General features: G+C 40.1%; 1 protein-coding gene across 4 annotated transcripts; it reads right to left on the reverse strand.

Annotated features, from left to right (window-relative positions):
• Positions 1–393: 393 nt before the first annotated feature.
• On the reverse strand, positions 394–23,816 carry LOC122190314 (zinc finger CCCH-type antiviral protein 1-like). 4 transcript variants are annotated; one of them, XM_042890220.1, is made up of 14 exons: positions 23,461–23,816; positions 20,912–21,044; positions 16,382–16,625; positions 16,167–16,298; positions 15,751–15,819; positions 15,068–15,169; positions 12,502–12,625; positions 11,145–11,310; positions 9,644–9,764; positions 9,011–9,107; positions 8,533–8,614; positions 4,260–4,390; positions 2,115–2,266; positions 394–1,475 (listed from the first exon to the last, which is right to left on the reverse strand). In XM_042890220.1, the coding sequence occupies exons 1-14, from the start codon at positions 23,748–23,750 to the stop codon at positions 1,192–1,194; spliced, it is 2,127 nt and encodes a 708-aa protein (XP_042746154.1). In that variant the 5' UTR covers positions 23,751–23,816; the 3' UTR covers positions 394–1,191. The 4 variants fall into 4 exon arrangements, with proteins under 4 accessions (XP_042746154.1, XP_042746155.1, XP_042746156.1 ...); XM_042890221.1 differs by lacking the exon at positions 4,260–4,390 and having other exon boundaries at positions 1,388–1,475; XM_042890222.1 differs by lacking the exons at positions 394–1,475; positions 2,115–2,266; positions 4,260–4,390 and adding an exon at positions 5,376–6,731.
• Positions 23,817–26,714: the final 2,898 nt, after the last annotated feature.

Here is a 26,714-nt window from a genome sequence, read left to right on the forward strand (position 1 = left end):
AACAGTGGATGTGAGCACAGCGTGGCTGTGGCTGGTGTGTTTCAGCAGTGGAGACAGTGGGTCACCTCTGCTGGCACAGATTTTACAAGCATGGCATGCAGGGTCTTGCTCATTGCTGGTGAGAATGCATAGCTAATTCTGGTGGCTATACTGAAAAACAGGGTTTTGTAGCTGATAATTTGCTCTATCAAATATTCTGATAGTGCTCTTTGCATTTGTTGTAGTTTCTATGGTAATAAATAGGAGGTATTACTTTTGGAGTGACCTATGCATCTTTCATACTTATCTGACATCTGTACTAAAATGAAAACTACATCCAGTGGCTAGTTCACTAGGTCTGTTTAATTCTGTCATCTGTTTACATACGGAGACAAAATGCACACAAACAAGATGAAAAGTGACCAAAAACATTTTATTTGCGAAAATGGCAAAATGTGATTCAGTCAAAATGAAAGTGAGCGATCTTGAGAAGACATCCTACTTTCCCTTTTAGTATGTTACTGACTTGTTCTCAATTTAGTTGTAAAACAGTCTTTCCTACATAGTAAGATTCCTAGTTTTAATTATTTCCCCATCCTCTTGGTAACTTTCCAAATTTGAGTACTACATGTGATTGGCAGGCTCCTGTTCAATATGCAAATAACTGGGAGGCTATTCATGTTATTGTAAAGCTTATCAGAAAGTGACAATTACTTTGGCCTCAGCAAGTTTATGTTGACACATTTAGATTTGTGATAGACAAGAGGATCAAGTACGGTTGTACTCTGCGTTGAAAAGGATCTTCAGTTCTCCACAAAGCCTTCAGCGCTGCAGGACACCATAAGAAACTTGAGAACCATTAACAATATAAGTTTGCTTAAAAACTACCATACTGTTAATTTTTCTCTTGGAAATCTTATTCCCAAGAAAATGAGTTTACACTTACTGACCCTCAGAAATTCTAATATTCAATTTCCTGTCCTACAGTTCTGATTTTTCTCCTATAGCTATCCAAATATCTAAGCTTCATTTGGAAGAGTAAAAGAAAAATGTAAGTCAATTAGTTTCAACAAATATAGCATTTGGTTTGCCAACACTCTTCAATATAGAAATTCTCTGGATTAACGTGTCAAAGTAGCGTATTAAAAAAGAAGTGTGAAGACATCTGCAATGCAGAAAATAACATGAGGGATACAAACAACTCTGATCACTCTAAGATATAATGCATTTTTGTTGCGCTTTCTTATACTCTATTAGATACTCTGGGTAAATTTGATTTTTTTCAAAGACAACAAAAATTGAAGGACTTGCCACGTTGTCCACACAACTATCATAAAGCCGAAACCCATCACCCGACTTTGCTGGGGGGCGAACATAGTCTGCCCTGCCTTTAGCATAATCTCCAACCAAAACACGAGCCATGAACATGACAGTTGATTTTCCTGCAGACTGACAGTATCCATGAGAATAGGAAGCATCTCTGGCAAAGTAACTTCCTAGAAAATGACAAAGAACGCATGGTTAAAAGGGATGTCTAAAAAAATGACCAAAAAAAGTGAAAATGAGCATCTCCTCATTTTTCAGGAGGAATTTAACCCAACTTTCAGGTCTCCTTTACTCAGCCTACATAACATCATATAATAATTTATTTATTCTTGCAAATGAAACAGCTACACCATAGAATTTCTATTTGGAATTTGTTATTGTAGGAATAATAGTTATTAAAAAAAAACACAGCAAAACACACAAAATAAAAACAATATAAGTATTTGTGTGCTATTAAGAGAGGGAGAGACAAGAAAATGTGAAGACTTCCCACAGCCATACTGAGGGAACGCACACCTTCTAGTTCCCTGCCATGATTAAATGCCCTTTCCCTGTCAAGTTAAAATCATGACCATGAGCCTTCAGAAGATCTCACCTGTGGCAACAAGAGATTTTTGAAATCCCTAAATTAATTCCCTCAACACCCTGGGAAAGGGCATAGTCTTGAACAAAGCACATTCTTGTCCTCTTCAGAGGGAAGAAAGATTCTAATGCCAATTCTTTTTTTTTTTTTTTAATTTTGAAACTTTAATTGCCCTAGTGTCAGGGGAGTGTAAGATCTGATACACAGAGTCATATCTCCTACATACCCTTCCCATAGAGCTTTCCATTGCTCCCACAAGTTCTCCAGTCAAAGTTGTGACGGCAGATGTCTTCCAGGGGGCATCCCATGGTTCCGTGGAACAGAAGGCTTTCCTTTACTTCCTTCCCTCCACTTTGTCTCTTCATCTGCTCCTTTTGCCTAACAGAGAAAAAGGCAGTAGCAGAATGAACCACAGAAGGGAGAAAGGTGCAAATAAATAAATAAATAAATAAATAAATAAATAAATGTGCAGGATGTACATGTAAATACCAGCTGGATGAGATATTCACTCTACTTTCTCCTCTCTCAGCATGGGACACAGACTACCAGTATGATAAAAAACTACAAGACAAAAAATCTACTGATACTACTGCCCATAAAATCTAGATAAAAATAGATGAAAGCCAGAATTAAGTAAGCACTGATACTACTACACACCTCAAAGCTTTTGCTCCTCTGAAGACTCCCACTAGTTATGCTCCAGTGTCTCCTGTCTGTTCCCACACACCCCCAGATTCTGCGCAGAGTGGAGGTCATACTAAGGACATACTGACCCCTAAGACTCTGTGCTTCAGTAAACCTAGATGTAGCTTGTTCTGCGTTCCCCTGGTAAACAGAAACTGCCATACACGAGGCCAGACATTCTACAAGAGGGAAGGGCTGTGCTGAAATGGGCATTCTGCACACACCTAACATTCCCTGTCATCATCTCTTCTGGTGTAACTCTCTGCCACCTGGAGCTCCTACCAGAGCTCCTCAGAAAAATCAGTTCAGCTGAGGAGACAGGAGATAAACTGGCCTTTCTCTCACCACTGAAGAACTTCATAATTTAGTGCCAGTACCAGACAGTGAGCTATGATCAGTAACAAAAGAGGAATCACAGTGGGAGACTTAACTATTATCTCCCATCACTGTAGCACAGCATCATGACTCTCCACAGCTTTTCAGAACCTTCTGAAGTAGATAACATAGTGATATTCTTCAGGAAGTTATCAGCTAAAAAGTTTACAGCCAAGTAGAGGGGAAATAGATCAACTGACTGAAATTTGTTTACTGACAACTTTGCAGCTATGTTAAACTCTGGTTAGCACAAACATCTCATTGGAGGAGGGCAAAAAGTACACAGTGAAGTGCCTAAGTTCTGCTAGATGAAAAGTTTTATCAAATTATGAACTTCCTGAATTGAGTCACTTTACAGGTCTAAATACGAAGCTCTTGAATACTAAGTATCTGTGCTTTTGTTTTAAACTAGACCACTGTTCTATGCAACAGCTCAATCTGCTTGGACATTCATTTGAACATGGCCATTGTCCCTGCTGCCAGCTCTAATCTGCTGGTATGTATCTTAGCATAAATACTAAGAGTTTGATATCACTGATGCACATGTCGAAAAACAGAAAGGAGTTCTGCAAGACAGAGATCATTAACTTAAAGCATAAGGATTCATTCTCAGTGAATACTCAAGCAGATGTACTCAAGCTTTTGAATAAGCCTTAAAAAATCTGACTGGAACAAAGGGGCTCAAGTACATCCTTACCTTTGCCCACTTTTTTCCTCACACTGAATCAAACAGAATCATTGGGCTTGGTAGGGCCCCGTGTAGGCCACCTGGTCCCACCCCTACCCAAGCAAAGCCACCCAGAGCAGGTTCACAGACCCACATCCAGCTTCTGAAGATCCCCAAGGAGGAGACTCCACAATCTCTGGGCAACCAGAGCTCTGTCACCCGCACAGCACAGAAGTGCCTCCAGTTGGTGCCCATTGCCTCTTGGGACCAACAGGTTTTTTAACAAGTACTTTGTATACTGTAATGGATAAACAGTTACAACAGAATGCACCTGAAATAGGCAATTACTGTTCTGACAATACACTATTCGACTCTACTTTGGATATCCTCATCCTGCTGTGTCACTTCACATCCTTCTGTCTCCTTCGCATTCTAAGGAGTCATGCAGAAGACAGCTCCCCCTGGAGCATGGACAATCTTAAACTGATAGGTCTTAGCCACTTCATTTCACTCTTGAAACTGCCTCTAGGAAGGAAATACTAGTTAAAGCACAGGTGGCAATCTCTTTCCCTCCCTAGGATGTAGATTTAGAACATCAGTTCTTAGAAACTCCTTGCCTTTAAGGATGACAAAACAAATACTGACCACTGAAACACTTTCCAGAGGGATGGATTCTGAATCCTGAGTACTTTAATGATGATGTAGTTTGTCATAGTCTGCTCAAACTGCTTCTTTATTTCTTGGTATTCAGAGGAAATATTACTGATCTCCACTTCCTATAAAATATAAACCAAAGCAGAAGACATGAGGCTTCAGTTAGCTCATATTCCACACAGAAGCCTGTCTGCAGCAGATTGCATTCAGAATGGCCCTCCAAATAAGCCTCCAAACTATGCTTTTGGAGGCCTATTTAATGCTTTAAATTGTTGCAAATAACGAGGACAAACAATTAATGTGTAAATCAGTGTGTCACTCCCGCTCTGCAAGAACCCCTCACCTCTCTTCAGAAAGGACACTGAAAGTGAGGAGGTCAATTAAATATTTATCACCTCCAAGTAGGAGTTGACACTTGTAACCACAAATCCCAATGAAAGAGTAATCTCAGAAAGAAAACTTAGACTGATAATAAAATTAAGTACAAAGATATTTGATAACATTATTACTTGTTACACACACAATTTCTGAGCATCATAGCTCCTTAACTTTTCAAAGATAAAAGTTGAAAACGTTAAAATATAGGCTTAAAAATAATTTTAAAAAGAGCTACATTTCTAAGCATAAGAGAGTAATTAAGATTCTAATAAGAATGTTGCAGTAAATACACTCTTAAATTCATCTTAATTAATTTTCCAATTTTGTCCTTCATCTTCTAGAATTGGTACTCTAACAGTGTAGACTGAAAATGCCTAATGCTAGCAGACTAATGTCTATGTGGTAACACTCCTCTTTATTGCTGCTTAACCAACTGAAAGTCACCTATGAGATGACGTATTTTAAGATGGAAAGCTGAGGTCATCCTAGGAGGTAACATGAGATCAATATTATCTTTCAGTCAAAAGATGCACATTTTAGAAGGCTGAGTTCAGAGAGAAGATAAAATAGGACTTAAATTTCACAGCTGCATATATATAAGGGAATGTTTCCCTAGACATCGTGCCCGGTTTGAGCACTAAGTACTTACTGAAGAAGAGGCTTATGACAGGAAAGGATTGCAAGGAGTAAAGAATAAAGTCAGCCGCACAAGGAAGAATTACTTTTCTGAATTTATTAAAAAGTTTTTACAAGGTTGAATGACATGTTGTCTATCTGTCCACACAAGAATATTTTGCAAATCCTGTTTACAATGCAACACAAAATAATTTAGACAAGACAGAATTTGCTATCTGCCTGCTTTTTAACAGAACAGTTCACCACCACCTGCAAGATGAAAATAACGTCAATATATTTTAGTACTACATCTGCTATGAATACATAAGAATTGTTCATGCAGACAGCAAAATGTGCTTTTGCTACATAACATCTTTTGCTGAAAAACTGTAATCGTCCTGGGTAAAAGAGAGACAGCAACATGATACAAAGCCTATTGCTGTAAGACAGGTACTTCAATTATTTTACAATAGAATGGCCTATAAGCAACAAAGCCACTTCTATTTTGCACAGAATCTCCACGGAGATTGTTTTTATTTCCTCAAAGATGCTGATGAAGAGTAACACCACCTTGCTACTGCAAGTTAATGCTTCACAACAGCAGAACTTCTTAAGCTTCTTTCATCTCTAGACTTAAGGAGGAAAATTTAGAGAGGATAAGCATTTGCTAATCCACAGTCAATGGAGTGGAATTTCTTAAGCAGAGAAAGAATCACTGCTTAAGACACTGACAATAATTTATTATTAGCATATGACTGCACGAGTTCAGTACAAAAGGACATCAAACTTTGGTATTTCAGTAACTTAGGCTTTGGAAGCAAAACAGTTTCTAATAGTTACATTGACCCAAGTAGAACTAATGCTTAAAAAGTATACGGACAGACTTTTTATGATGCATCATCTCCCAACCTTGTTACAGCACAGCAATCTTCAGTTCTTGTCAGGATTCAGCAGCTGTATGAATACTAATCCTCTTGACACAAAAGCCTATTGCCTTCATCCCACATATTTCTCAGTTCTCCATTAAAGATGCAATTTAAACTAAGAAGTTCCAAGATAATAACAATTTATTTTTTATGTTTTTTGCCAACTGCTAACTCCACTCTATCTGCAAAACAAAGACAGGAGACTCGTGCCAATTTTCCAAATGGTGTTTGCTACTAATGTCTAATAAGCTTTTCATTTACACTACTTTCCATAGAACTATGATATCACATGAATTACAGATTTAGACACTTCAACACTCAAAAAATAAGCAATGTTACCAAAGCAGAGCTGCTCTTTTTAAAGAAGGAAATTTCCTCCCTATCTCATAGGTCTTCCTTTTTATAATTGATCACTTTCAGTGCAGGGAAGCTAGCTGGGATTAAATGTCAGAGTCTGAAGAGAAGGGAATTCATCAAGTCGTAATTGTCAGATGTTACGATGGTCACCACACGCGTGCAGAATCCCAGCCAGTCCCAATATTACCTACTGCAAAAAAACATGCTTAGGTTCCCAGATAAATAACTTAATCTAGCTCAGGTTTTTATTTTTAGTAACAAAGAGTATTGAGGGCCTTTTTTAGATAGAGTTAACTTTTCCTTTCATATGAAAGGCACTCAGTTTACAAGGTAAGAGACAGTTTTCTTAGGTTCCAACTCAGCAAGCAAAACGAGCTGTAGGAAGCAAGATGGCTTTTTTTCCCCACATATCCCCACCAGTACCACCAGAGGTACCATGGATCTGCAGGTCACGTTCCAAAGCCTCTCACAATTCACCCCAAACATTTCAGAGTACACAAAGGAAGCACTAAGTACACACAATTCATAGACATATAAGGAACTGAGCTACCTATCTTCTGATTATTCTTCTGAAACATTCAAGCTTACATTACTCGGCTAAGCTACTAATAAGCAGTTAGCTGTCTCCTTCAGTAACTGTGACAGAGCTCAAGATATCAGAGGTGCAAGTCTTCAAAAGGTCTGTCTGCCTGGTTCCCATGCAAACTCTTACTACTAAAATCAGCAGGTGCTAGACTCCTGAAATTTTCTGGAGTCTGGCAAAAGAAGGTTTGTTTTTTGTTTTTCTACTAATTGTGAAAATAACAACTATTTGAAGAAAGCTTACATATAAAGCAACTAATTGATTTTTTTCAGCAGAATTCTATTTAGACTAATTTGTTGTACCCACATTGCTAGAAAATAGTATTACATTGAGTAAGGCAAAATCCAACAGAAGAAGGTAGTCAGCATAAAATGAAACATCCAAAGCAAAACTCAGTAACATAAACCAGCCCAAGGAAGCAAAGAAACACAGTATTTTTGGTTCTCACGCCACTCCAATGCAACAACACTAGGAAAATCAAGTGCAAGAAGAAAGAATAACAATGAATCTCTTTGTCAATTGAAAGTAGCTAGAAAGAATCCTCAGTCTGGAAACACATTACTTTTGTCCTGCCTTTAGGCATCAGTATGCCTGTGCCAACGCAGCTTGATCAGCATCACACAGGATTTTTTTTTAAGAGTCAACAAGTGAAAGCCCTCATGCTAAACCTCATGCACTGTTCCTTAATCAGAGTCCAAACCACTATATGAAAGAACAAATCTAACAGTGAAATGCATTTTTTTTAGCATGCTGTAGGATTTCTCTGTGTTTTTCTTCCTAAAGGACAACTTAGTATCACTACGATGAGTAATATAGAACAACTAAACATTTTTGGTCTTGCTGCACCAAATAGGTCCATAGACTTTGGGCTGGCAGATTCCCTTAAGTTCCCAGTCAAAACTTTACCCAACAACAATCACAACAGTATTAATATTGGATTTTTTTCTGCCTACACAGAAGGAGTTTGATCTCAGCCCAGCTTCTGGTGAAGAAGTTTTACACGCTTCATAGAAGCCCCTTGCTTAACTGGTCCATCAAGTTACCAAGGAAAGTTATTAGTACAGTTTTGTCTTGAATTTGATGAGTTTTGTTTTTGCAAAAAAGAAACAAACAAACAAACAAACAAAAAAAAACAAAAAAAACCAACAACACAAAACAGATGAAGTTCATGAGAATTTGTCACCTTCTTCTGGACCTTTTAGAAGAGCATTTAGATCCTGAGTACAATCACTCAAGATACCATTATTATTCTTTTTTAGAATTTACCCAGTTACAATTTTACCCAGTTACAATACAAATTTACCCAGTTACAATAGTCTCTTCTATTCCTCCTTTTAATCATGATTTCAATCAGAATTGGAAAAAAAAAAAGAAAAAAAAAAAAAGGGAAAAACAAGGAAGATACCTTGTATCCAAAGTCAGGCAGTGCAGATTGATCCCAGTGAGGTGGACAGGCTTGATTTGAAATAGAATCATCCCTCTGACCTCTTGCAAATAGAAAAAAAAAAAAAAAGCAGGTGTTACTAATTCTAGTCCTGCTATGAATATTCAAATTGTCAGTTTCCCCTTTAGCCAACTAATACATTTTAAAATAAACAAAACAAACCATAAAGTCATTGGGAAAAACTGCTTCATCCTATATGCTGGGCTATGTATGCTGACATTCAATTGTCACAGTCCTCTTTCATTTTCTAATTCAAGATATGAATGTATCTCAGAAATTAGGTGATACACAAAGAAGACTGTTCACAATATAATCAAGTGGATATGTTTTCTCCCAGCAATAGGTGATTTTTTTGCAAATTTGTTACCAACACTTACTGCCATTTTGCCTTATAATTACTTTTAAAACACAAATGAAGCAACTGAAGAGCATAATTTACCTTTCCTTTATCTTCTGCACTTCTTCATACGACACAAACTTTGGTCGCCTGCAGACCTGTCTTTTTGTTTTGGAAGAGGTGTTTAATTGGGTCATTTCTAGACAGAAAAAGAGAAATGGAAAGGAAAAAAATGTAGTAAGTCCAGCAGATGGGGTCATTAATTAACGACAATCATTAACAAAAACTGGCATATTTATTGTCCATTATATCTCCTGAAGAACAGTTGTACAAAACCTTTGTAAGCTTCTTATTCTTCTCTGAAACGCTGGTATTTACTCTGTGCCTACTTTGTTTGCTGCTCCCTTGTGTAATTTATGCTCTTCAAAAGTTGCTCCAGCAGTACAAAAAGACACCTTATTTTTAAGGGAATTACCTTACTTTAGATTTACCATGAATTCTTTGAAGACTTTCATCATTTAATTTCTGCTCCTATGTGAGTCTAGACAGCATCAGTGAGTAAGCAGGAAAAGTACTTTTGCAAGGAATATCTTCATTTCCATCATTATCTCACTCCCACTAAGTAAATCTGGTAACACTAGTAAAGTAAGTCATAGATTTGAAAAGCTGAGATAGCTTGCAAGTCAATCTTTGTAAAGCAGTTCATCTGTAAATAAGAACCTTCAAAGTGTGTACCTTTAAAACTGAGTTGGTAATAATACAAGCCAACTTGGAATTGTATACTCGTTTCTGGATCTGCCAGATACAAATTCTCAAGTATGTCAGATGACGGCGAATTCCCAATATTCTGTTCTCCCTTCAGGGGGGAAAAAAAAAAAAAAGAGAGAGAGAAAGAAGAGTGATTAGTAAACAGAGACAAAACTAGACCAGATAACTAGTATGGGTTAAGGGAAAGAGGGTCCAGTCAATAGTCTGGTCTAGTGTGATTACCAAACACAATACCAGACATGAAAATACATAATACTGGACATGCATGTATCCCATTTAGATTTCCATAACAAGTATAGTTACTTAATGTACAAGCCAATGTAAAATGTTCCATTTAAGCCGCCTGTTGAAATCAACTTTGCCAGAACCACTATAAACATAATCTTCACATCTTTAGGTTAGATATTAGATATATTAGGAGGAAGTTTTTCACACAGAGGGTGGTGACACATTGGAACAGGTTGCCCAAGGAGGCTGTGGATGCCCCATCCCTGAAGGCATTCAAGGCCAGGCTGGATGTGGCTCTGGGCAGCCTGGTCTGGTGGTTGGTGACCCTGCACATAGCAGGGGGGTTGAAACTAGGTAATCTTAGAGGTCCTTTTTAACCCAGGCTACTCTATGATTCCTCTGCCATTCCCACTTTCTCATTCCCTGAATCACTTTTGTGTTCTGCCAAGAAAACCATCTGTGCAGCTGCTAAGGAAGAAGAAGAGATGCCTTACTTATTTATTTTCCTGCATTTCTATGACTTGTACCCACTCCTGACGCTGTTAATATGGTTAATACAATCAAGGACATTTTTGTAAAGCAAGCAGCCATTATCTATAAGAGAGCTCCTCACATATCAGCTGTCTTCCCCGTACTCACTGGCCTTGAAGGTTTTGGGTGCCAGGCTCAGCTCTTTCCTCCCTTCTGGACTTGAAGGTCCTGGGCACCAGATGAACATTTCCCTCCCTACCAGCCTTGAAAGTTCCAGGCACCCAGCCAAACAGGATGCACTGTCTCAAACAACAGCACAGGGGAGCATAACAGCACACAGGCACTGTTTACAAAACCAAGCAGCTACAGGTCTTGAGCTGCTGCTGGACAGCAAAACCCATGATTCTTCATTGGCCTGGGACACCTCTGCCACTGTATGCTTCCTCCAAGGACTCAGTGAACAACTTCTACTGCTTTACATGTATTCCAAGTTTATTGCATGACAAATGTTAAGATTTGACCTGATCTGCAGAAGGTCAAGGTGGTTAGAATAAACACTAAATAATTATCAGATATGCTGATTCTAAAATACTAGAGTATACTAATCAGAAGGTAATGCTTCCATGCCTTATTTGACACTAAAATTAAAGCACAAGTATTTACTTAATCAACCTAGTTTGAGTCAAGGGAAGAGAAGAGGCTCCACACATTTCTTCAGGAGTGATTCAAAACACATGATGAAGAACACATGTACAGGATGTGGACTCACCTGTGTTCCATATTCAGTCCACTGGCCTTGGTCATTCTTCCAATACCAAATCCACTTTGTAGTCAGTACAAATGTGGGGTTTACAACAGATGATGGTGTAGAGAGGCGCCGAACCAAAGACGAGGAGCAGGTCATCGTCTGGAAATTAATACTCATATCTGCTATACTGTAAGAACAAATTCAGAAGTTTATTATAGTTACCAGTATAGATTTTATCCTCTAATCCTCAGATTAAATAGGTGCAATTTTCTTTAGTATAATCTGACTGTATAAGCTCAATGAGGCCTGAAATAGGAATATTTTCCACAGTACATGTGACAGCTCAGAAAATTGTTTCCAATGTTCAGAAGCAAACTATGGCCCATGAGGGACTGACTATCTTCTCCAGCACAAGCCAGATGACTGACTTTACAGACATGCTACAGGCACAACACAGCAAAAGATATTTGTACAGTAAAGAAATACACACAGCAATGTATCCCAGTAGAAAAATAAAAATTGGTAAGTACTTGACAGTTTGACAAAAACATCTGCAGCTTATTGCTCTGTTCTTTTGTCTGTGGTAATAGAGGACACAATCACAGCTGTGAGCTCTGGATATCATCTTCATTCCTGGAGCTACATGGACTTCTATTTCTCACAGGCTTGAAAAATTAACTCTTCCTCCTCAGGCAGGAAGGCTTTGATAGCAACCTCATCTGGAAAATGTTACTTGTGATTTGCACTATACAGCAGCAAATCAAAATATCTGCTGCTTTAAGAGGCAAGAACCAAAATAACAATGTCAAGGCCAAGCTTGTGGTCCCCTATCAATCCAGTCGACTTACAATATGGCTTTCAGAAAGGAGTTAAAGGGAAAATGAATGACCCTAGCATACATCCCCTTTAAAAGAAAAAAAAAAGAAAAAAGAAAAAAAGAAAGAAAAAAAAGGCTGCTTGCACAAGGGGCCTTTCATAAAAGTTTTCTAGGCACATTCTAGATACTGGCTGTCTTAGGAAAGGAAAAACCATACGAAAGATTAGCTCCAAACAGCTGTTAAGAGACCTAACCATTATTTAAAACAAGTTAAAATAGTCTAAGCCACGAATTCCACCCTCCTCTTATAACCCTGCTGAGAGTTTTAAATGCAAGATACCGGCACGTTATTCTTCAGAAGATAAAACCAGGGTAATATTTCCATGCAGCTACCTTTACTTTTTAAAAAGAAAAAGCAACTCATTTTGTACATCCTCACACATTATGAGAAGCTCACAAATTAGAAATTACGGAATTCAGGGATCTCTAAGAGGAAGTCAAGAATTTTCTATCAGAGGCTCAAACACAGCACTTTAAGGAAGCAGTCTGCCACCAGTATACCTGCTGTTTTTTGGGTCACAATAGGCCTTTTCAATTTCTTCCATCATGGATAGGTCATTCCAGGTGATCCCATTATATACTTGCCATCTGTATGGCAAATGGTAATGAACTGATTTGCATTGCTCTGTAACAAGATCAGACATAGTTAAGAGCTCTGCAACCACAGAAGAGCCAGACAAGATGAGAAATAAGGAACACTTTTTTACACTCTTTGGTATGAGCAATAAAGACAGATCACTGTAACTAGAAATGCATTGGAACAACAGAGGTTTTGTGTTTCTCTGGTCCTATCTAGGAAAGCAACGTAAGCACTCATACTGTCAAGCACATTTTAAAAAACAGTTCACAACCTTCTCTTTGCCAAGACACTGCCTTGGCAGCTGGGAAAGCAGTGCCACAGACTGCAAGTTTGTGTTTATGTGTCACATTATCATATTTCTCAGCTGTAAAAAGTCAAGCCTACGGGTGCATAAACATTAGCATTCCAATACATTCGTTTCTCATTTCCACTAGCTCCTTAGAGATGATGGGCTGGTTAACAAAATGGATCGTTAAAGGCCTGAACCTTTTCTTCAGGTCCACCTCAATTAATAAGGCAGCATAAAGGACTGCAATACTCTAAAGAGCATCCTGCAAAAGAGACTCTACGTTCATCCCTGAACAGGCAGCACTCTGCCCTACCTACCAGACTGCTAGGCACTATTGAAATTCATGAAATCATAGAATGGCCTGGGTTGAAAAAGACCATAATGATCACCTAGTTTCAACCCCCCTGCTATGTGCAGGGTCACCAACCACCAGACCAGGCTGCCCCGAGCCACATCCAGCCTGGCCTTGAATGCCTGCAGGGATTGGGCATCCACAGCCTCCTTGGGCAACCTGTTCCACCTCCACCACGCTCTGAGTGAAAAACTTCCTCCTAATATCTAAACTAAACCTCCCATCTTAGTTTAACACAATTCCCCCTTGTCCTATCACTATCAACCCATGTAAATTGCTGCTCTGCTCCTCAGAAAATGGGAACGCAACAACTTCAGTTGCCTTGCATGCAAGATCTGCAGCAGTTACACATACCTTTACACAGAACAAGGAAGACTTCTAATTTTTCTTATCTATGGAATATTATCTATATATATTATATCTATATATTTCATCTGTGCTTTTAATGTATTTAGGTCTGCACATTTTAGTGCTTATCATCCCTGTAGGAGCACAAGCCTCCCATCCTTCCAGGCCTCCCTGTCAAGGCAGATGCTGTAAACTCCACATCTGAGCAGGGACCAAGCCTCTCATTCACAACTTTTGAGCCAAACATGGTATGGCCAAACACACTAACTCTCCAGGCTATTTGAGTTTAGTTATTTGGTGGTCACAGTAGAGTTGCTTTGAGCCTGGGTGCATAATTTACAGAATGCATGTCCAAAAGTTCATAACCTTGAAAGCCAAGTTTCATCCTAAAAAAGCAGAGAGAGCCTGAGACACGTGATACAAGACTGGGGTAGCTGCTGCACAGAACCAAAACATTTCATCATTCTTTTCCCTTAATGTTTCTGATCACAGAACATACGGCAACTAATCACAGTTATGAAGTCATTGTAATTCACTCCTTCCTTCCTTTTTTTGATTTCTCTGTTGATAGGGATGGAACATATCCTTTCTTGAGAGCATTATGCTTAAGTTAACTTAAAAACTTGTAGACAAAACTATACTTGGTCTCTCTTGGCCAGATTTCATTTTTATGGTTCATAAAATACTCATAAAATATACCATTTATTTTTCAAGTACTGGCTCTCTTCCAAGCAATAGTGAAAAAAAGGTATTATAAAAGCCCTAGAGTGGGAAAGAGTATTTTACTCATCTGATTCAAAAAGGATCTTCTGAAGGAAGAACTGCATATTTATATCAAATGCACTACAGAAATGCTAAACACATCCAAATATCTGAGACCAAACAAACAATTATCAAGCAACTTACTATTCACTTCCTAAGTGAAAAGTGACAAAGTGACCAGGTGGCCAGAAAGGGAGTAGAACTTCAGAAATTGACTGGACAAGTTGACCACAAGAAAAATCTAATGATACCTCTTCAAAACCAAGGAAACTTAAGTCACTTGAGGGTTAAGAGACTGTTCTGGGACAGTCTCTGAGTACAAATGCTTATATTTTCCATAGACCTTTTTTAGTGGCCACAGCCACAGACAGAGGATGGATGAAAACCATTTTTATCTTAGCTGGTATAACTACTGTGTTTTCTTAACATTCTGTAACATCACTTTTTAAAGTACTTAACGGACAAGGAATGTGGCCATTATCAGATGTACATAGAATACAACAGGAACAAAGGAGAGGAGAGAGGGTTTACGTGTATCCACCTGACTTCACTCTGATAATGTTTGCAGTTTTCACAGGATTTGTTAGTGACTTACAAAGCAAACAAATGAGAAGACACAATCACCACTGCCAGTCCTGAGATGCTGACACTCCACATGCCACCACTACTCTGAGCCATCGAGTGGGCAGCACCTCTGCAAATAATACACTCCAAAGATACTTCATATAAGGCTTACCGTTATGTTTGCAGTACTTCCAGACATAGAACAAGCATATCTCGTCACACTTATCTTCTTTATTGTCCTTCAAAGAGCTTGCAGAGGAATCATCTTTTTTACCTACAACAAGAAACACATCAGTCCTTTCATCCTTCTGAAACTACAGCTCCAAAAGAAAGGTGTTGCATTTACCATTTCACCCCATGATTAACAAGAAGTTGACTGTAGTAGCCAAGTTAAACACTTCCAGGATATGACTATCTCAATATTAAGAGTTAGGACTTTGAAGCCAACACTCTTCTGTTCAGAAGGGCAGGACATTTAAGTGTTCCTATTCACATGATAGAATGTGTATCAACACAACTGACAAAGCTATCTCCATTCTCTGGGAACAGAAGGTAAGGAAAGGTTTTCACACACCTACAATAATATGTTGTTTCTAGGAAGGAAGCAAATAGTCCAGAACAGTATCAGAGATCAGTCTCAGACTGCTCCCCAGACTGAACACACACGTATTATGCTGCTCAGTGCTTGGACAGAAATATCAGTATTCCCTTGAAGGCTGATACTCTGATTTTCAACATATAGGTAGGGTAAAGACATAAGCTCCTTTCCCATCATCAAAGGAACAGTAAGACTGTATATGAAATCAAATCCCAATTAGAACCACTGATTTAAAGATGGAGGGTCAAAAACCATACCTTCGACTTTACTTCTGGTGCCTGTTAGCAAGTGAAGTTTGTTCTGATGAGTTTTGTTGCTGCTGGGATCTGCATGAGAAGGCTGAATGAATAGCACTGTTGGACCAAAACATCAGCTAGCCTGCAACACTCAATTTGTGCATTGACAATTATGTCCATCACACATCATTTTACAGGGCACTCCACTGCTGATAGATCAGCAACAGTTACAAATCCCAGCTAGTCATATTATAAACAGCCACCCAGTAGCAATATTGCATGCAATAGGAATGCAGCTCTCCCTCCCACATGACTTAGCCAAGACTCCATTCCTGAAGGCAGATCAACAGCAAGAGGAAAAAAAAATGCATCTGTTGCAAGAGGGAAAAACAGGAAAGATGATTCCATGTGGAAGAAATTGGTACTTATTTAGTCACCTTCTGAAGTTGGCACATGCACTGTGGAGACCTCAGCTGTTTCAAAAGATGGCTTCTGTTCTTCGCTACTTTTATTTGTTAGGTTTTCCTCTGAAGTTTCCCTTGGTTTGTAGACAGGATGGTGGTGATAAGCTGTGAGTTAAGAAAAAAAAAAAAGGCTCCTACTTCTGTCAAACTCAAAATTCTACTTAAACCTACTTTTTCTTACAACTTACGTTTTTCCTTTTTGTGGAGCTCTGCATGTTTATGATCATATATATTCTGGATGTTTAAAGCCATCTTCTCATCAATGCCTCCATTTTTCAACAATCTCAGTGCATGGGAATCCAAAAAGTTATGGGACCTCTTGCATGGAAAAAATTTACATCCACCATGGAGAAAGTGTCGACAAATATGAAGCTTGCTGCAGTTGTATGTCTCACTGCATCTATTAGCCTTGTTGTTGTAAAATTGGCAGACCTAGAAGCAAGCAGGATAGATACAATATAGAACAGAAAAACGTATTAGAATCCATTTTTTAAATTTTCTGCCTCCACAGCAGAAAAACTGACTAAAACATATGCATTCTCTGTGACTACAGTAATCTGACCACATTTCTTGCAGAGAACAGCAGGCATGAGAGTGAATTCATGCACAGTTTCACCCAAGAAGAAAAAGAGAAGAGCCAATCCAAAAAGCACTAATTTTTGGTACTCCTGAGCAAGACAGTTACATAAGAGCTTACCAGTTTAGTTACTCCTTTTAAAAACAAATAAATAAAGAACAAAGAACAAGCTTTGCCATGCAAATATGTATATAGGGTCAAATGTGGTGGTATTTCACTGAGCTAAAACTGTCTTTCTGAAAAGATTGCACTTCTAAAAAAGGATAAGAAGTATACTCTGAGATTAGAGATTTATATATTTAAGCTTAGCTGTGGCACAAAATATTACTGGGGTCCTACAGTGCATATTGGGTGTAGGTGTGGAATTGCTGGAAGCAAGGGGGGCCACAAGAGAGACCTCTCTGGGAAGAAGCCAGGGGCTGCTCACTGCCAGATACAGATGGTTTCAATGGACCCACCATAGGACAGAGCTGAAGCCAAGCTAGTGACAGTGCTAGGAAAATGTATTTAACGAATGGCAGAATGCAACACTGCAACACAGTGAGAAAGAATCCCTGAGACACTTGCGTCAAGAGAAGAAGGAGCCACAGCAGGCCAGAGCAGAGATTCCCCTGTATCCTGAAGAGATCACACTGGATCAGGGGAAAGCGTGAAGAGGCAGGAATGGCAGAGAAGGAATGTTAAGGTCTGATCCCACAACCCTCATCCCCATGCACTACTTGGGACAGAGGTTCAAAGAGATAGGGAGACTGGAAATGGAGGAGTTGGGTCTGGGCGAAAGGGTAGGGAGCATGTTGTTGTTTTAGCTTTGTCTTCATCAGCACCAAGTAGCAACACATTAGATAATACTCCCCACGGTAAGTTTGACATGCCCATGACAGTAACTGGTAGGAGATCTCTCTGTATTTATCTTGATCTATGAGCTTTTAAGCTTTCTCATGTTATTTTCCTCATCTTCTTGAGCAGAACAAGAGAGTGGCTGGCAGGGCACCTGGACTAGGCCAATACACTACACAATATTAAAAATGTTTGTATGCTGTTACTGGCTATGCTATTCTTATGTCCAGGTTTGTGACAGACAAATACTAATTGATCTTGCTTAACATATTTAATTTTAGGCCTCTGCCCTGGCTACAGCTGTCTTCCCCAGTAAAAGCACACAACTGACAGTGCAGAAATGACACAGAAGTGGGGAAAGAGACCCTTCAACTCCCATATTGTTTCATTCTGGTAATGAAATCCTATACTGATGTGTATCTGTTAAATGTTTTAAAGTTCCATTTTATTGTTGTAAGGTCTAATAAAGATAAAATTGCATAGGACGTTCACAGAATCACAGCATGGCTGAGGTTGAAAGGATCTCTGGGTCCACCTGACCCAATCTTTGCTCAAGCAGAGCTACCCAGAGGAGGGCCCTCACACTCATGTGCAGACGACTTTCAAAGATCCCCAAGGAGGAGACTCCACAGCACAGAAATGCTTTCTAGTGTTCAGAGAAAGCCTCTTGTGCTCCAGTTTGCGTCCACTGCCTCTGGTCCTGGCAAAGGACACCCCTGAAAAGAGCTCATTTCTGATCTACGTGCACCTTCCCTTCAGGTGTTTGTAAGCAATGAGATCTCCCTGGGTCTACTCTTCTCCAGGCTGATCAGGTCCAGCTCTCTCAGCCTCTGCTCATAGGAGAGATGCTTAAGTCCACTCACCAATTTCATGATTCTTTGCTGAACTTCTTCCAGTACCTCCTTCTCTCTCTTATACAGGCAAAACAAATTCTGAACCTGTTTTTAGCTTACGTATTCATCACTGCAGAGGACCACAGTGGAAGACACTGTAAAGAGAAGACAGTGACTTCACACAAACCTATGCAACATTTACCTGCGGGGATTGGCTGTAGAGGCTCGTGTGACGTTGTTAAGCAACAGCCATTCGGCAGGAGTGCAAGCCGTGACCGTGGACTGCCTTTAACAATACAACCTGTACAGTTTCTAAGAGCACACTCCACGGAGACGGAAAACAGCACAATGCTTGTTCAGTGAACCTTGGCGTATCATGGCAATCAGGGGAAGTCCCTGATGACTGGAAAAAAAGGCAATGTCACAAATATTTTAAGAAGGGTAGAACGAACAACCCAGGGAACTACTGACCTGTCAGCCTCACTTCTGTTCTGTGATCTTCCCCTGCACAGAGATCCTCCTGAAAGCCATGCTAAGGCACATGGAAGACAGGGAGGTGACACAAGACAAGCAGAATGATTTCACCAAGAGAAAGTCCTGCCTGACCAGCATAGTGGCCTAGTATTTTAGAAAAACACTACGGAGATGTAAAGAATAGCAAGAGTGTTGAACCTCACTGTGGATGGGGATTCTGCACAGCATAACACAGCACCTCTAAAGAGGTCTGTCTGATGCTGTACTTTAGTGGGTTCCCACAGCACCAGAAGGGAGACATAAGATTTGTCCTTCTTATAACCATCACAATAAACTCCAAAACCAGAAGAAAGTATTGCCCTAACTACATTGGGAATGCATTATTTAGCTGCAGCAGGAAAGCAAACTACCCCCTGCATTTGCCAGAAAAAGAAGAGGCTGAGAGAGGGTGATGGAAAATACAAGAAAATCCTGATTCTGGACTACATTCTAATTCAGACCACAGAAAAAAAAATATATTCCCTTTACCTGAGGATTTTTGTTTGTCAGCATGCACAGACCCAGTTAGCATTTCTAAACACGAACAGCAAAGCAGGCTTCTACACCTTCACCACAACTCTTGGGTTTATAAATGGCCTGCAACGGGCTGCAACAGCCTGCACTGTTTCACTCCATAACAGAAGTTACAGTGCTCTATTGGAAGGGCCAATTAATGATGTTCACAAGCAATGAGATCTGAACAGATAGTTTTTGAGTAGTAATAGCTATCATTGACTATTTGCTCATTTATTACTACCTGGGAGTAACTAAACAAGAAACACGTAAGTTTTAGATGCAGCTGAGATAGATAAAGATTATTATGCCTCCTTGTTTGTCACCACTATGCTCCTAAAATGTGCCAGCAAAACATACTTTAAAATACTACAAAAAATGCTCTATTCATTTGAAGTCCATCGCTGTCAAAGCAGAAAGAAAGAAAATAATAGAACTGTTAGGATAACATCTGTGGAGACCATAAATTCCAAAAGACTAGAGCAAAGGCAGTGCTCTGTTCATTTGTTAACCAGGAACAGCTGTAGGCAGAATAAGATACACTTGGCTTCTGAAATAGAACCTCGATTGCACTGCCAAGAAGGAGACTGGATTGTTCAGCCAAACTTAACAAAATCAATTAATTGCATAAAAAACAAATAAAGCTCTGTAGGAAATTTATGTACAAAAGCCTTAGCGCACTTTGGAGAGGGCACATTTTACACGGAACTGACTGCTGTTGGTTGGTCATTTTCTCATGATTTTTTTCTCATGCCTGTGAGCATCAAAATACGTAGGTTGGACACCGAAAGGGGCACTCACTTCCCAGACTCTACTATCTCTAGGCTAAGAGCCAACATTTTTTTTTGTTGTTGGCTATTTTTTGTAAGGCCTTTTATACCTTCTAAGCATGTATGATGATTGTGAACTTTGACCTCCATCTTCCTTACGTGACCATCTGTAAATCTCTGGTGAATTTGCTTACATTTTTTGTTTGCTTGCTTTGAGTAAGTCTCTGGCTGTGCTTCTGCACTAACAGAAATAAGAATAACACACAGAACAGAATGGAACTTTATTGTCAACTTCCTGCTCTTTTCTGCTGACAAGTAATACATGACACGTCCTTACCTAAGCGTAGGTCTTCTGGTATTTAAGCAGACAAAATCCTCCTTGATATTTAATATTATTATTTCTGTCATGGTTTTTTGGGTTGTGGTTTTTTTTTTTTTTTTTTTTTTTTTTTTTTAACATTTATTGTTATCAGTACATGGCACTTTTACAAGTCTTACACTATATTATTTCTTCTGATGGTTTCACACACAGCCATTCCCATTCATAGTTAATTCAAGCCAATCTTTATATTTCTGATTAACTTAAGAGCTTGAAATTAATATCAGTTCTCTGTCTTCTTTCTTGCCCTTTCCCATTCCATATAAACAAAAGCTTAAGTAATCAGTACAACTCACATCAGGAAGAAGGAAAGGGTCATTTTGGAGAAGCAGGATTCGCAGCTCACTCTCACTTAGGCGAGATAACTCATGAGTCTTCAGAACTTTTTTGTTCTCGGCACTGGTGATGTCATGAGAGTACTTACAATCTCTGCAAGAAAATGGACAGAAACAACAGATGTTTCAAGTCAAGTTGATTTAAAGAGCCTCAGGTAGTGTGCAACTTCAGAAAAAACATGGACAGAAAGGCACTTTGGCAAAAGTCTCTGTGAACAAGTAGATAGTCTCTGTCACTTCATAATAAGCTAGATTATGAAACAAGCAGTATAAGCACTGTGAAATACAGTTGTGTTATTATACTGATTTTAAACATAAATGTAGATAGACCATTTATCAGACAGCACAAACTCAAAACCGCTTCTGTATGTAGCAGACCAAGTCACACAATCTGACTAGCTGGAGAGAATACTGATTTTAGAGGATATACATCAGCTAATGGTTGAAGTAGCAATGGCCTTGATTTTACGCATGCAAGAGATTGTTGTCCTAGGGGTGGTATGTCAAGAATGTTGCAACAGTTTGAGAGCCCCAGATAAAGAGATAATGAAGCTAAACACAAGTGGGAAGTTAAAAAAATTTTTTAAAGTTAATGAACTCCACGTTTTGGATGAAGATGATTAAACAGCACTAGTAAAAATGTTGGTGCCAATTAGTAACCCAGGACAAACCTGTTAAGAGAATATAATTACAAAGTGGGGGAGATTATAATTTCTTTGCATCTCTTTGAAAATATATTTCAATGTCACCGATAGGAAAAGAAACATGGTTAATATTTATAAAAATGTGGTAAAATAGTTTCCTGACTTCTCGCTCTTCAAAAGCATGATTCAATATTCAATATAGCATTACCATTAGGTATACTCAATAAAAGAGCCTGCTACTCTATCAGGCTTGCATTTCTGCTTTGTTTATCCTGTTAGCCCCTAGTTAACCAGTGAAACTTCTGATAACATTTTACTTCATGCTGTGTTTGATCCATCTGCAACAGACTTTTATGCAGACATTTCACCACCACTCCCATGTGTCAGTGCATTTCTTTGTAAGAAAATAAATAAAAATACAAGGTTTGAGGGGCAGAAATAAACTATTTTTGGTCTGGAGAAGTGGTTTCCTAAGGATACTGGATTCTGCAGCCACTTGATTAATGGCTATGAAAGTAGTGGAACTGCAGATTACCCCAGGTGAGAGCCAATCAGTTTTCCCTCACAGTTAGCGTCACGTTCCACCAACAGTCACATGGTGATCTGCCACCTGAACACATATTTCTAAGTCAAAGGTTGAAATGAAATAGTCTACAAATATTAGTGATGAATAATCAACTGTGTTAAGTGATACATTTATTAAAAAAAGAAAGCTACTGTAGGACAGATGCAAGTTAAAAACAAGTTCAATTTGAATAAAACCCCTGATATCTCTGAACAGGAAGACTCCAGTACAGACAAATTTCTCTCCAACAAAAGAGGATGCAAGATCTAGAAGCAAGTCTTGACTCTTTCCTATCAATTAAAAACAATTCTGTTTTGATCCATGTGGTCCACTCTTTCTGTCCCCTCATTTTAACCGATCTCCCTTCTTTCCAGGTCCTTACCCTGAAAGGCATTTTCTTCTGTTTATCTGTTATTAATACACAAAAGCAATGTTACATGCACAGCACTACTGAGAGGGCAGAACAGCTCATTGTTGCAGCATTACAAAGGAAATCGTTGCACTTTTTAGTTCATACAGTGGTAAGCCAACATATATTCAAATGTATCCTATGTAACCCTAACTTACTGAGTCAGCAAAGCAACAGAATTTTATCATAGAATCATAGAACGGCCTGGGTTGAAAAAGATCATAATGATCATCTAGTTTCAGCCCCCCTGCCAGGCCAGGGTTGGCAACCACTGGACCAGGCTGCCCAGAGCCACATCCAGCCTGGAATCCGCTATTCTGCTTGTACCATTTGCAGACACAAAAGGTCCTTTCCCCCCAGCTTCTTCAGCTCTGAGTGCTGAGGAATTATTTGGTGGAGCAGAATAGCAAGAGGCCTGGCACAGCACCAGGCAGCAGAATGAGTGAGATGCAGCTCACAGGGGTGTGGCAGGAAAGTCTGTAGGAGATCGCTGCTGCTGTGGATTCTTGTCAAATGCTTTTGATTTTCATTTTTGCATTTGTGGGTTTTTGGGTTCCCCCCCCCGCTTACTTTAATTTTTTTTGTAATAGGTGCCACCTTCAGCTAGCCTGGAAAATAAAGAGACTGTTCCCAGAAAGGCCGTGCGGCCAATCCTTCCTTCAGTGAGGCAGAACACAGAGAGCGATGCCAATAGGAAGTAGGTACTGGCTGCTACAGATACGGCTGTGAGCAAAGCGGTGAGTTTCCGCGAACATCAAGCGCTCCTAACTATCGAGATTAACAACAGATGGCACGCAAACACTTGGCTTTTTCCTTCGGAAAGAAACATTTCTGAGTTATTTCAGCGATAGAGGGGAGAAGCCCGCGGGAGGGATCCCTGCCGCCACCTCACCTGTCGCGCCGGCCGCACCTGCCCATAAGGTGCAGCTTGCAGAGGTGCAGGCGGTCGCAGCCCTCGCACTGCTTGCGCGGACAGACCCGCACGGCCGTCAGGGCCAGCACCTCCGGCTCTTTCCCGGAGCCCGTCAGCAGCAGGAAACGCTCGGGGCCCGCCGCTTGCAGAGTCTCTCGCAGCTGCTGCTCCGAGAGGCCGACGTGCTGTTGGAGTTCTGCGAGCCCCAGCCGCCCACCCTTGACGCACAGGGTCTCGGTGAGGTAGCTGCACACCACCGGGTCGCTCATGGCCGCCTCTCCGCCTCAGCCTGCCTCGGCGTGGCGGGACAGGACGGGACGGGACGCGGCAGGAATCGAAACTGAAGGCGCGGGGCGGAGCGGTCGAGGGGCACGGATCCGCCTCCTGAGCGCTTTCGTGTTTCTGTTTGTTAAGGGAAAAAAAAAAATCTTTGCGTGCTCACATAATCTCAGCGTTCACGCAGCAGTGCGGCTACTTCCCTTCCCCCAGGCTGGCAGTTAGATACTTACTTGTTAATACCAGCGGCCACGGTTGTGTCCCTGCAGAGGGTCTGAAACTGAGAAACGATTCCTGCTAATGCTGACATAGGGCTGGGGAAGAAGGGGTTGTAAACTAAAGGAGATTAAATTTAGATAAAATGTCAGGGAGGAGTTTTTCACGGGGAGGGTGATGAGGCGCTAGCATGGGCTGCCCAGAGAAGTTGTGGATGCCCCATCCCTGGAAGCGTGCAAGGCAGGCTAAGTGGGCCCAGGGCAGCCTGGCTTAGTGTTTGAGCTAGTGTTTGGAAGCTCTGCCTGTGGTGGGGGGATTGAACTGGATGATATTTGATGTCCCTTCCAACCCAAGCCGTTCTGTGGTGCTGTCTTTCTACAGCTGTGGTGCAGGCAAAGTGCTGCAAGCAGTGGATCAGAAAGGGCTCAGTGTTAAAGCCATATGCGACCGAATTCAATCTTCAGACTCTTTGGCAATGCAAGCCAAAAGAAAAGTAAACACCATGTACTTGCTCTACATCAGGAAGTTACCCTGAAAGAAAAATGAGTGCCAGCCTGCATTGCCTTGTTCACACTCTTGCTGTGTGAGCATTTCCTATGCAGGTTGCAGAAAGAGAATCACCTCAAAGAACAGGACTGAGGTGGTACAATGAGTTGAAGAAGGAGGCCACAGTATATTTTGTGTTTTTAGAAGTAGCTGATTTGAAAAAGTAGATATACCTATATTTTAGTAGTGTATTTTTAGAAATGTAGTTGTTGAATTGTTGTGTTATGTGATTAGTTCTTGCTTGCAAAATGGTAGTAGCTTTTAGAATAGTTACGGATGTAGCATTATAGAGTGAAAAGCTTGTTTTGACAGGAGACCCTCAGCAAAAGAAGCACAATAATGAAAGCCAGGGCCTCCACACAAAAGGCCAAATTATCTCACTCCAGGTTTAGGTTGAGATGCAACATGCAGACATCAAGATACTCCTCTCTATCCTCCTTATCTTCTAACACACCAGTATATATCACTGAAAGACATGTTGCCAAACTTACTTCTATCCGAAGACAAGCGGATGTCCAGAAATAATGGCTGAGTGCTGAGTAAGCAAATGTTACAATTTTGGTACCTATCAATTAGTCACAGTAGGCGTTCTCCTACTGAGCATGTTTCAATGAAGAAAGTTCATCTAGAGGGCAAGCAAGGAAGACCACTGGATGAAGTGAAAAGACTATGGGTTGGACTGTCATGATGCTAAAAGGACACTAGATGGTAGAACAGACCATGGAATAGAAGACTGGAACCCTCATAAATCACTGTCTGAGATAGGTGTGTGTATGTTAATTGTCTCGCGCGTAATTGATGAATATGTACTACTATCTGTGGAAATATAATCAACTCTGAATCATGTAATCTTTGAAGTGCTTATGGTGGAGATATCCCCAGCGCTTCCTGGTGCTACTAATAAAGAATACACGCCTTAACATTGCCAAAATCGTGCTTGCCCTCTTGTTCTGATTTTTGAACAAATTAAGTAATTTAAATAAAACAGTAGAGAAGGAAGGGTAGAAGGAGGGGAATGTATGATACTGATTCCAGGTAGATGTATTGAAACATTCTGATGGGAAGATACAGGTAATGGAAACAATACCTTGGAAAAAAGGGAGTATTGTCTGTGGTTAATGAACTTGAATGTAGAATACTTTGATCAAGTACTTCTTATACTAATACAGAATGTCTTAGCCATTGATGTAATCTGACTAATCAAAGGATGATTGCTCTCTTTGGAAAACTGGCAAGAGGAGAACTGCTGAGCTTAGGTGACCACATAAGGATAAAAAAAAAAAGGGGGAACATTCATGAAATGACCAGTGAGAGACTCGTAAGAAGCTCAAACAATCTCACACAAGGGTAGGCAGCTGGGAAAGAAGCCCTATGAGGATGGTGTATCATTGCTTTACTGTATGAATATGTTGTAGTTGATGTTTCTTCTATATTAGATAGTTCTCTTCCAAATACACTTAAAATAGTAAAGCTGATAGTTGTGACATTCTAGGTATTTGCTGGTTTTCTTACTATGAAAGCTTGGATAACAATAAATTAATGCAAATGCTTAATAATTCTCTGTAAATAAATGTATCACTTTATAACTTTATGAACTCACTTGTAGCCGTCAGGGAAATCAATTGCCTGCTACACAGATTAATGTATTCTGCTACGTGACATTCTCCATCTTCTCCAGAAGCATCAGTATATAGCAGTGGCTAGACTTATGGTGACCATGACCCTAAGAGAAATAAGGGCACAGGGGGCAGGGTGGGCATGTTTGAGGGACAGCATGACAGGTGAGGCACACACTTCCCCTGTAGAAGCAGAACAGTGTGATGCTCAGCTCTAGTACACTGAGGAGCACACAGCACGAGGAGCAAACAGGAGGGATTTGAAAACCATGCACGGTTGCAGAGCTCTGACCCTATCGAGACTACAGAGACATGGTGGGATAGTTCTCCTGATTTAGAGCACTGCAATGGGTCAGTATAAGCCCTGTGGAACAGACTGAGTAGGAAGCTGAGGAGAAGTGGTTGTATTCTGTGTGAAGTCGGAACTTGAGTATATGGAAATTCATCCAGGAACAGGTGCCAGACTAGCAAAGGCCATAGGTAAAACTCAGATGACATCTCGCACAGGTGATTTTGTAATAGGTTTCTGCTGCAGAACACCTAAGAAAGAAAAGGAGACTGATTAAAAATTCTTTAAGC

This window comes from Lagopus leucura, unplaced genomic scaffold (genome assembly GCF_019238085.1).
Source record: "Lagopus leucura isolate 7727_CA_CO unplaced genomic scaffold, USGS_WTPT01 Super-Scaffold_100159, whole genome shotgun sequence".
NCBI classification, from domain to species: domain Eukaryota; kingdom Metazoa; phylum Chordata; class Aves; order Galliformes; family Phasianidae; genus Lagopus; species Lagopus leucura.